Raw genomic sequence first — 12,797 nt, forward strand, 5'->3', positions numbered from 1 at the left:
GTTTAAATAAGACCCAGTGTTTCACACTAGAGCAAAGTAAAAAGGAAGAACATAGTAAAAAGGAAGGTAACCAGAGAGGTAGGAAACAGCTCAGAGTCATTTTTGATATATGGAAAGACTAATTCATGGTTAAATCAGACACAGGTGAACAGGAAAACAAGGAAATATAGGGAAAAATATACATAGTTATGAAAATAATCTATTTTCAGAAAACTAGAGAATAGAAAATAACTGGATACCAAAAAATGACAAAGAGAAATTTATCAATTAAAAAGCCATTTAAACAAAAGACCAATTTATACATTCCTTTGAATTATGTCCATAAAAAATTTAAATATACAAAGCAAAACCCCAAACCCAAAAGAATCTTTTTAAACAAATGAAATACATATAATGACAAATTCGGAATCCAAATCATTTAAAAAATATTTTAAAAATCACAGTAAATTCTATCTTATAATAAGAAATAAAAAATCAAAATGAGAGTTATATACAACTGTTAAAGTTTCAAAAGTTCAATGATGGAGCAATGGTACCATAATTTCTTTAAATAAATTCTATTTACTAACATTTGTACAATATACCTATTTCAATATTCTGTTAGATAATGAATTCAAATAGCAAATGTTGAAACAATGAAAACATTGAATTATAGTATTCTTAAGACATCCTAATTTTGCCTATGTGTCCAAAATTGTGAATTACAGTAATATCCTCAAGAAAAGCTAGGTATTTGGTAAAGCAAGGCACACAGGACCAGATTTTGATAACGGTGCTTTTTCTTTGGTCCTATAAGTACTTTAAATATGCTACATATCTGGGAGATTCTTCAGATGACTTTCAATATAGCATAAATAACTTTTATAACCTTTTTATCATGTACAGCATACATTCACATGTAATTAAATATTATAACAATGAATATATAAATAAAATGAGTGATGCTAAACCGTTTTTAAATACAAAACTCAGATGAGTGACTATACAATGACATGTTAAAGTTTAATAATCTGATATGTAGGATAAGTTTATCAGTTCTTAGGAATAGTCTTATTACACTAGGTCTACTAAGCACAAAGTCTATTAGTTTCCACTCAGATTCTGTCTCCTTGGAATCTAGTTTAAATCTCAAATCACCTTTCCTTCTATGAAACTGTGACATTCAACATAAACTGATGTAAACATTCAAGTTTTGCATGTCTGAACTACATTTTCCATTGTAAAAGTAGTCTATGACTTCTCTAAAAATCACTTAATAAAGAATTGGTAATATTACTGTGTTGATTACATCTATATGTTGCATTTCAAGCTTTTCTTCCAAAATACCATAGTTTTAAAGTTTGGTAGAACTATCAACTGGCACTCTTCTCCCATGTTTTAGCACGTTTATGAACAAAGTTGTTGAGAGATAAATGTAAACTTTAAAAAGTATAAGAATTTAAATAATCAAGGAATCACCATTATAGAAGGTTGATATAATAAGGCTTTTGGAGGTCATCAAAACACACACCACACACAGAAGAAAATGGCATTATGTGTACCTATGATGTGATCTAGGACATGGGTCCACTGTTTCAAATATGGTTATTTCTTTATGAATCAAAAACTATAGACTATACAACCAATTCTCTATTCCAACCTACTAGAAAAGCAAAATATAAGTTATGCTTGTCTAATAAAAGTTTGCTTTGAGAATATACTTTAGACTATTTTGCCCATTCTCCAAACTCTTGACTACATTTTAGAAACTTTGGAAGGAATCTTGAAAATTGTGTTATTTTGGGGCACCTGAAAATATATTACTACTATAACTAACATGTTTGATGTCCAATAATTTGCTTGTATCATTTTTTGAAGTGTTAAAATTGGGAGAGACTAAAGTTGAATTCACAATTAATGATGAATGCATACCAGATTAATACATAAGTACCCAACACTTCAGTGTAAGCTGAATATAAATCTTTATATTTAGTCTTGAGGTTTTAGATTTCTCTTAGCATTAAGTAGTAAATGTAAATCTGAATGTTGTTATAGTCTAAAAATACCATTCTCAAATTGTCGTCAAGTTATTTAATAAATACTCTAAAAAGTAGTCACTGAAAAATGTAAGTCAGAGTTCCAGAAAGTTTGCTTGGTACCAATTTGGAATTACCAGCAAATTAAGGTAAAAATACTTTGTAATTTTAAGCATTTTAAAAAACTCTGTATGAAATATATTAGGCCTGTGTCTTGTTGAGACTAGGTTTGCCTCAGCAAAGTAACACAGCCAGTCCTAATTAGCCGAGACTAGCCAACAGATTGTAACATAGTATTTTCAGCCAAATTTTAACAAAATCCATTAGAATTATATAAAAATATTTATTTTTTACAGTTTTTATACAATTAGAACAGGAGACTTTTTAAAAATACATAATGCATGAAGGAAAAAATAAAGTACAATACTACTATACACAATAGGTAATTCTGTCTCTAGTCAACAATAAATTAAACCCCTATTTCAATTTTAGAAAGTAACTGTGCCCACCAATTCATTTGATCATTTCTGCTATATTTTCTCTCCCTGAACCATAACTCATGTAATTTGCAATCTCAACTCCAGTGCTAATCAAATGGAAAAGAAATGGAAAATAAACCACTACTGTAAAGCAAAGTTGTGGCTCTTTCTTGGCAGCTTTTGTAAGGTCACAAAAAGGGAGTTCAGAATTTGGCTGCCTCTCTCAGACATTTGATCAGAATATTCCTAGGAATGGTGGGTTTATGAGAGGCCTAGAAAGTCTTCTGAACACTTTGAATTTATAGTTATAGTGCCATTTAAAATGTATCATGGCAATCTGGAATGTCTAAGTCATTCTGGTCTCAATTTATTCATGTCTATACTATTATATATTTGGTTGTTTTGTCATCAGTTATAGATCAGTGAATAAAATCGTCATCTAAAAACACTCTAGTTGTGTACAGTATATGCTTTGATAGTTTAAAATTCTCCAAATGGAGACATTAGACAATAATTATTATTTTAAATTATTAAATGAGTATTTAACCCCTTTAAATTACATTTTAAAACTTTAATGGAAATTAACACAGAGAGAAATTTATTTTAAAGTAATAGTAAGGATTTATCCAATTTACAGAAAGAAATACAATTAAGAGATAAAGGACAAAACTCCATTAATGTAAAAGTCACTAGCTACTATCTAGCACAGGAACAAATGGATTGCATTCAGCAGTTTCAAAGCACTAAAAAGATCTTAAAGTTTAGATGGAGAAACAGATGTGTATATTTCTTTATATTAAATTTAAATATGAATTTTATTCTCTGAAAAATCAGACCCAGAAAGTTACTTTATCAACTTTTATGCATTTGAACATTTCCAACATATAGCAATCCTTTGTTTAGTAATCTCCTGTATAAATATAAAAATCTGAGATATGTGAAAATGGTTTTCAAATCATACTGTTTCTTCACAGCTTTATAGATAATTATAATGTTCAAACTTTGAATATCCATGTTATTTGATATATCTGTACAGAAAGAGTAAGATAAAAAACATTTAATAAAATTAAATATATATAATTTGCAAAATTGATGTCTGACACTTGCTGTGTGCTGTTTCAAAGAGTGCATAGGATATTTCTGCAGCAATCAAAAACATAATATCTTTTAAAAAACTCAGATTTTAAATTTCCTCTAGTAATTATTCTAATCCCTGGAAATACTTTCAAGTTTTGATTTTTAGATGCAATAGGCATTTTGTTACATATATGTATATTTTATCCTTAAACTTTTGTATTTTCAAACCATTTGAACATTATCATCAGATTCAGCATGATGATTTTCTCTTAGAATCTGTAGAAGTCCTCTGTGCAGCATTAATGTTGAGATTCCCAGTGCACCACTGTGAAAAACCAGATAAATTACCACTATGCTTTAGTGGGATTTCCTGCAGGTTTGGGATCATAACCATATAGGAAAGTAGCTGTTATTACAAGGATGGCTCCAAGGAAAAAGACACTAAATAGATGAAGAAAAAATGAAAAAGAGAAAATCAGATTAAAAACAACACAAATTATATTTCTTTACTATAAAATACAAATATAATTTGGGAAAAAATGTTCCAGTAACATAGCTAACAAATACTAAGTGGTTACTAAGTTCCAGATATTCAGCTAGGTGCTTTATATGCATTATCTCATTTAGTTCTCAAAACAACCTTATGAAGAGGGACTAGCATTGCCCTCATTTGTTAATATATGAAAAAACAGGTTTAGAGAATTTAAATAATTGTCTTAAAGTCCCACAGCTTGAAGCAGAAAATGGGATTCAAACTTGGGTATGTCTGACTCTAGAGCCAAACTTGCACTTCCATCCACTGTGCTATATATACACTGTAGTCTCCCAAAATAAGTATGTATAAAATGTTATGTTTCATCTTGTTTTAAAACCATTTTTAAAAACTGTAGTTAATTTATAACGTTTTGTTAGTTTTGGGTATACAGCAAAGTTATTCAGTTAGGCATGTATGGGTATATAAAGTATTTCATTTTAGTATGCCTTTTGCCTATAATACATTGAAGACCAACAGATTTCGATTTTTTAACAAAATTTGAAAATATACAGGGAAAACTGCACTCTTTTCAAACCAAAGTAAAGTTCAGTTTAAAATCAAAGGTATTAATAAATAAAACTCAGGACTAATTTTTATAGTAGTAGTGTTAGTTGCTCATTCATGTCTGACCATTTGCAACCCCACAGACAAGCCCACCGGGCTCCTCTGTCCATGGGATTCTCCAGGCAAGAATACTGGAGTGGACTGCCATTCCCTTCTCCGGAGGATCTTCCCAACTCAGGGATTGAACCCAGGTCTCCTGCATTGCAAGCAGATTTTTTACCATCTGAGCAACAGGGAAAATCAGTTTTTATAGGATGCTTTAAAAAAAGGAAATTAGATTAACTGCAAGAAGACTTGGTTTCTTATCTATCCATATATATATAATATACCTTACTATAACTAGAAAGAATAGAAACTGGTACTGGAACTTAAACTGAATATAAACTAGAATATCAATCTTAACTTTTAATGTGTATATTCTTTGAAGTGTTGTTACAGGGATATGAATTAGTCTTGTTTTTAAAGTTTTATTAACAGTTATGATTTAAAGGCCCTTCATAATATAGTCCTTGCAGTCTTTTTGTTGTTGTTTTCTAGTCCTTGAAGTCTTATCTCCCACACTCCACCCATCTATAAGTCAGCCACTCCATTTAGGGAACACAACATGCCTTTCAGGACACTGTCTTTGTAGATGTTATTCCTCTGCCTGCAATGTCCCTCCCAAGAAAACTGCTTATTGTAACAACTCAGGTCTAAAGTCTCTAAGACTAACTCCCCTAAGCAAAGTTACTCTATGGTAATACTTTATCACACTATAGTAAATAATATGATATTTACATTCTGTTCCTCTGTTCAACCATGTGTTCCTCACTCATCATTATATTCCTAAGAACCTAGCATATATAGGGAGCTTAGTCACTACCTGTTATGATACGTCTAGTGTTGACTTGCTGCAGATGGGCAACTTTTCAAAAGCCTTGAATACAGGTATATGTATACAATTAAGAGAACATAATACTTCCTACAATGTATCCTGAAGAAAATTACTACCACAGGAATATTTGGTCAACTACTTAGACTCGGACTGAGCACTTTCTTGGTCAATCATAATGAGCTTTTCCTAGCTTTCCATAAACCTGGAATTGTATAAAATCACATGCTCAGTTGGAAAGTTGTCTGATCCAACTTTCTAGGAATCCATTCTATGATATCTCTAACAGGATCTACTAGAATATCTATTACTACCAGGAAACCCCTGCTTTCCCAATCCAGCTATTTTTAGATGGTTCTGAGAGAAAAAAATTTTAAGGGAGAAGCTACCAGAATTTAATACGTAAAGGATTTGCACCCCCTCTTTCTAATGGATTGTGTATATACTTCCATTGCTGTATTGATCATAGTTATAATTTATTCTCATGTCTGTTTCTCCGATCACTGAGACCTCCTTGAAGATAGAAAATCATATCTTATTCATGCATTCCTATTTCTCTAGGATCTTCTAGTACACTGACAGACACATAGTGGAAACAATAAATTTTTGATAAAAGAATAAGCAAGTCTAAATATAAGGATGGTAACACCAACAAGCAAAATAATGAGCACCTAAAAACATGAAAGGGAATACTGGTGATATGATATCAGTAGAGATGTCCAGCAACCAGGTGAAAATAGGAAATTAGAGTTAAGGTGAAGCTGGGACTTCTTCATAGAGAAGACAGGTTAAGATATGACAGTAGATAAGATGATAAGAAAGTGAGTGAGAACTGACAGGTTACCAAAGGAACAATCAGAAAGGCAGGTACAGGGGTTAAGGGTAGTACTGAGAAACCAAAAAACTGTTTCAGTAGGTGAAATGGGGACAACAAAGGAAAATATATTATTACATTCAGAATACAGATCTTTGCATTTATTGGATAATGGAAGTTTTCCACAAAAGTAAAAATACATAAAGATGGAGGGCTTAGCTATCTATTTTAGGAAAAATAACCTGTCTCCTTCATCTATCTTGGTGTCCTATGTATATTCTCAAAACATTCATTCATTCAATAATAACAGTATCATTGTCTTTTCTCCTTTTATCTTCATCCCAATGTACTCCACATGCTTCCTCAGAAACATGGATTTACACATGCAAGTATGTACCTTACTGAAAAAACTCCTACTCTTTTGTTCCTTTGCTTGTTTACTTGTTCATTTACTTATTTTATTCCCTGCATGATTCAAAGATTTAAAGTTATCACCTTGGCCTTATATGAGGCTTTATTTTTTTAAGGTATGCCTTTTTAAGTTACCCTTAAAATCTACAAGTACTAAACATTCTCAAGTAATATTAAAGCATGTAATTTCCCCCATTTAATAGATAGGGAATTTAATGTTGTATTTAATCACTAAGTCGTGTCTGTCTCTTTTGAGACCCCATGGACTGTAGCCCACCAGGGTCCTCTATCTATGGGATTTCCCAGGCAAGAATACTGGAGAGAGCTGCCATTTCCTTCTCCAAGGGATCTTCCGACCCAGGGACTGAATCCATGTCTCCTACACTGCAGGCAGATTCTTTATTGCTGAGCCACCTGGGAAGCCCTCAGGTAGTTTAGGTAGGGAATAAAGCATCATTAAGATAGAGGTGCTAATTATTAGTCTCACTAGTAAGTAATTCATTCCCAAACCAAGCTAAAAACAGTAACATAAATTCATGTCTCAGAAAAATAACAGATTTCAACATGCATGTCCCAGTCCTACTGTTCAAGTTTCTACAGAAGAACCAAACGACAAATGTTTAACATAGAAATATAACAAGCATATTACATTTTTCTACTACCATATTCCACCCATAATCCTATCTTACTCTCACTAACACAAACGAATTTTACTAACTCTTAAAAATTTTAAGATCTTAAACATTCATTCAACAATCAGAGTATCTATTATATGCCAAGTTCTTGCCTTGCTTATCAGATGGTGATAAGACTTTGGAAGACAAAAGGAAAGAATGTTGAAAGAGGGGTTGCTCTTTTTTTAGAGAGATCTCTTGATAAAGGGATATTGGAGCTAAGATCTGAAGACATGAGGGAGTATGCCATGTGAATATGTGAAAGTGAAAGTGAAGTCGCTCAGTCATGCCTGACTCTTTGCAACCCCATGGACAGTGGCCTGCACCAAGCTCTGCCGTCCATGGGATTTTCCAGGCAAGAGTACTGGAGTGGGTTGCCATTTCCTTCTCCAGTGAATCTTCCCAACCCAGGGATCGAACCCAGGTCTCCCGCACTGTAGACAGACGCTTTACCGTCTGAATAAAGGGCAAATCAGAGCCCATAGCAAAAAGGTTAAAAGAAAAAAAAAAAGGTAAACAAGAGGTAAGTAATGTCAGATGAGGACAGAAAGATAGCTAAAAGCCAAACCAAATAGGCCATTGATGGTGACAACTTTTGAGTGACATGGGAAGCAATCAGAAGGTTCCTGAGTACACTGATTTTGAAAATAATCATTCTGGTTACTGAATAGGGAAAATTCAGAGACACAGGTGAAGAAGCAAGGAGGAAAGTCAGGAGCCTATTTCCTTAATCTAGATGATAAATGAGGGTGACTTGGATCTGGATCATGGTGATAGCATTAGAGGTTGTAAGAAACTCACACTCTAGCAATATTAAAAAGGAAGAGTTAATATGATTTGTCTCTGCGTTAGAATGACATGTGAGAGGACAATAAAGAGAAGGATGACTTTGCTTCACTGAGAAAATAAAAAATTTTCATACATTTTAACTTTCTCTTATAAAACTATCTATGTCCATATCTATAGACTCTGCCTTCAAAGAAGGATAAATTGTGTTCCTAAGTTAAAAGGCCTAAGCAGTTGAAAGAATGAAGGTATGTACAACAAACTGAGAACCCTGACAGAGATGGGGAATGAGTTATCTAGTAGACACTGAAGAGAAAATAGACAAATAGACAATTATATATAAAGGCCTGGAGTTCAAATTTAAATTTGAAGTTATTTGCCTATAAACGGTATTTAAAGTCATGAGAATAAAGATCACCAAGGAAGTGAGAGCAGATATAAGCCCAAAGACGAATGAAGACAGTATCCCAAAGTTTAGAAAATGAGAAGATGAAGAGGGAGTGAAATTACAGGAAACTAAGGATGGTATCCTAGAATCCATTAAAATATAATCTCATTACCCTGGGATTACAAGTTAATAATTGTAGATCAAATAGCACTTTCTGTTATACTTTATTATTCCTCACTCTGTCACTCTCTTGGTATCTATGACACTACACAGTCCTGGGTCTCCTGCTTCACCCATCATTCTTTCTGCAATTCTCTAGACTATTTTTCTCCCTAAAGAACTTTCTCATGAGCCACCTTTCAAAGGTGACTCAAATTATCTTATAAATAATCTTCTTCAAGAATGTCACCTCCTTTCCTGGCTTAAGCTATATAAATTCTTAAAATGACTTTATATGACTTAATCATTTTTTAAAATATGACTTTTAACTTTGGGGGAAAGACCCCTATTCAGATCTACTGGGGAAATTCTGGCCAGCCAAACTGTATAAAAAACTGTCTAGTGTTAGACTTTCTTTCATGCATTTAGTTTGAAACCCTTTTAAAAAAGATAGTTAAATGAATCTTACTATATTTCTTTAAAAACTGTAATAGAACAAAATTTTTCAGATCAGATCATATGAAGGACTCATTTTTCTAAATAAGATCTAAAGAAATAGAAAAGAATACACTACCTGGTTGGTACAAAATCTTGTAGCCAAAAATAAGATATTAGTGTTGATAATATTATGGACAAAGAGGTTGCAAATCCTTTCAAAATGTTATCCGCATACTTAATAACAGCAGCTATTACAAGGCCTCCCAGTGCCTGCAGAAGTTTTAAAAGATTATTTTTAAAAATAGACACATATAAAACTGCTTTTCAAAATACTTTTTTGTCCTACAATCTAATTCCATTAAATAAGTGATTTTTATTAAAATTTCATAACATATGAGCATCTAGGTTTTGTTTAATAGACTCTCTCTTTCAAAAGGTATCGGATAAAATAACTACCAGCAGAATCTGCAGTTTGTTATAATAGAGTTTGACCATATTATGAATAAAATATCTATCCTTATCCAATTTAGCAATTAAACATCACTTCTTCAGACAAACATGGGAAGATTGAATACTTATATTAGTGAAACATTTTTATTTTTGATTAAAAATAAAATGTAACTTGATATTTTACTAGCCTTTTAATTGCCTAACTTGGCTTTCTTCCTCGAGTTTCTTCCAATTCTAATCTACCTTTCAAATTGCTGTGAGAGTACTCTTCCTGAAGCACTTTAATCACTCTCTTTAAAAGTGTAGAAAGAACTGTCTGCCAAATCCCTCTCAAATTCCAAATTGTAGCTACTTAAATAATGGTTTTACCATATCTCACAGTTTTGTTTTCTACCAAACCCTGGAGAAGGGAATGGCAACCCACTCTAGTATTCTTGCCTGGAGAATTCCATGGACAGAGGAGTCTGGTGGGCTACAGTCCATGGAGTCACAAAGAGTCAGACACAACTAAGTGACTTTCCCTTCATTTCACCAAACTCTACGTATCAACTCCCAAATCTGAGTTACCCACTTTCATTGCACCTCTTCAAATGGTAAAAGCTTTAAGAGAGAAAGTCACAAATTATGCCAATGAGCTCACTATAAATAGATGTTTGAGTCCTGTTATTTCTTGGCAGTGCTCTCATTCTTCTATTTTCTCCCTCATACCAGCTGTACCAAACCTTTTAAATTCTTCTCAAGAAGAATTTAATTCTTCTTCTGTAGTCCCTTCTTAAGGAAAGAGGGCTTTCCTCCTCAACAGGATAAAAGCCATCAGAAAATCTTTCTCAAATTTTCTCTGAATTTTCACTTAGCCTTATCTCCTTTTCTCTTATCTTAAAAATAGAAGTATCCTTCCTCCTTTCAAAACACAGTTATCCTTTGCTACCTTCTCACCCATCTTCCCTAAGGGACTTTTGGCTTCAAATATCTCTAGAGAAAGGCTTTGTGAAGGCAGAGACTTGTATCTTCATTTTTGTTTCCTCCAGAGTACTTAATAAGTATTTTTTGAAGATGAAATTATTCAACCGTTGAATAATTTCAAGTTATAAACTGAGGTTATTTGATAGGGATAGTCCAATATATGATGAATATTAAACTTTTAAACTGTTACAGATTTAAATATCTAGATCTGCTTCTTGAGCCTGAATGAACTGACTTTAGACTTGTGAAATGATTAGAACTGTAGAAAAATTAAAAGTTATATTTTTCCTCATCTTCAACTCTTTTATTCTTAATCTTGCATTTTCATTATGTTAAATTTAAATACCACAGAGTTCACATTACAGCATTTAGATCAGTCCTATTTTAACTTCCCTGAATAAACTAGATATAACGAGAGTACTAACAGGAGAAGCCCTTTTTCCTCCTATCAGTACATCATAGCTATTTTGATTTTCTATGTTAAAATAAAATTTATTAGCATAAATACAAGAATTTAAATGCTTTACCTGAAGAACAACAACTATCCAGGTCAGTCGGTTATATCCCTGAAAAAACCCATTCTTTGACACCAGCTCTCCATCATAAACATATACACCCATTAGTCCAAATATACTGCCAAAGAAACCTTAAAAAAAAAAAAAAAAGTAAAGTCTATGTTATATGTCCTTTGGTTTGTCAGGAGAGATATTTTTCCATTAACATTATAAATAATTTTAAACTTAACTTTTCCATTTTGATAAAATTTGATTAAAAGTTTTTTCAGTTGTATAATTATATAAACTTAGAAAAAATATACTTAGTACTATATTATGACTAAGAAAAAGACATGGGAATGTAAAACACAACAGATTACCAGCTTTGGAGCACTGAAAAAATAGAGTGCATACATTACAGGACTGTATGGATATCCCATTCAAATATTTGTAAAATGTGCACTTTTGTATATTTCATTGTATCTTCCTATTGCTAGATCTACATTTTCATATATTCACATTCATATATGCAGATATAATAACTCAGGTATGTGGTATGGCATTTTTCTTTATTTAGAAATTTTGGATGTATGATAAGTAACATCCAAAAAGTTAGAAAAGAAACAGTCAGCCACAGGCAACATCAGAAGGTTGTTACTGAAGTCTCACCGTTATGGAAAAGTCAGCTCAATGAGAGAAGGAAATGCGTGTTGCTCACTGCTGAATCCCTTACTTCTACCACAGAGCTTATGGTAGACTTATGCCTCGTGACAACTGGGGCTAAGGTTTCCTGGAGCAATCCTAAACTATGAATAAAGGAATGGTTATACTACAGGAGTCACCTCTTTAGGGGGAATTCTCTGGTAACATACTCAAACAGTGCAGGATAACCCAAACTTCTAAATAAAGGCATAACTAATCAAAGTATTCTACGATGAAAAAGGAACCAAAAGGGATGTGAAATGTTCTAAAATTTTATTTGCAGCAACTAGCAGTTTTTATAAAAGGTTTATTTAATTAAAGATACATAGACATCTTTAAATATAACAATAAAATCACTTTAAAAGTAATGTTAGAAAACATTGCAAACTTACCAAGTTGAATGTTTCTTATCCACACTGACTGTTTGGTTTCTTTTAAGATTTTCTCAAAGTAAACCCCAGCAAAGCCACTTGAAAAGCATGCTGTGAGAACTGCCATGAGGCCTACGAATTGTGAGCCAGCTGACAGTTCCTTAGAATTAAGCTCTTGAGAATCTGAGGGCCACTGAACAAGAAGAAACAACACAAGTTTAATTCCTATAATATTTTACAAAATACATGTTTACAGCCCACTCTTAAGACCTTAAGGTAAAAGTGCAACCATTTCCATTCCTGAGGATTACAGAGGAAAGCTTTTGAAAAAACCTTAGAATCATTTTTTTTCCCATAGTGATATTGCCTTTACAATCTATAATTTCAAAAATACCCTAAAAAAAGAGCTGCTGTTGCTGCAGTTTAGTCACTAAGTTGTGTTCGACTCTGCAACCCCATGGACTACAGCCCGCCAGGCTGCTCTGTCCATGGGATTTTCCAGGCAAGAGTACTGGAGTGAGATGCCATTTCCTTCTCCATAAAAAAGAGAAAGAGAATGAATAAATGCACAGATGCATAAAATAGCCTCTACAAGCAGATCAGCTG

General features: G+C 32.7%; 1 protein-coding gene across 3 annotated transcripts in view; it reads right to left on the reverse strand.

Annotated features, from left to right (window-relative positions):
- Positions 1-236: 236 nt before the first annotated feature.
- SLC35A3 (solute carrier family 35 member A3) overlaps positions 237-12,797 on the reverse strand; it is a 42,270-nt gene continuing 29,709 nt past the window's right edge. For all 3 annotated transcript variants that reach the window (XM_040232235.1, XM_040232236.1, XM_040232237.1), the window contains exons 5-8: positions 12,213-12,384; positions 11,152-11,270; positions 9,348-9,481; positions 237-4,012 (exon numbers count right to left, since the gene is read on the reverse strand). In XM_040232235.1, the coding sequence (XP_040088169.1) occupies positions 3,922-4,012; positions 9,348-9,481; positions 11,152-11,270; positions 12,213-12,384 (516 nt within the window). In that variant the 3' untranslated portion in view covers positions 237-3,921. The remainder of the gene's footprint in view (positions 4,013-9,347; positions 9,482-11,151; positions 11,271-12,212; positions 12,385-12,797) is intronic.

This window comes from Oryx dammah, unplaced genomic scaffold (assembly GCF_014754425.2).
Source record: "Oryx dammah isolate SB20612 unplaced genomic scaffold, SCBI_Odam_1.1 HiC_scaffold_28, whole genome shotgun sequence".
NCBI lineage: Eukaryota > Metazoa > Chordata > Mammalia > Artiodactyla > Bovidae > Oryx > Oryx dammah.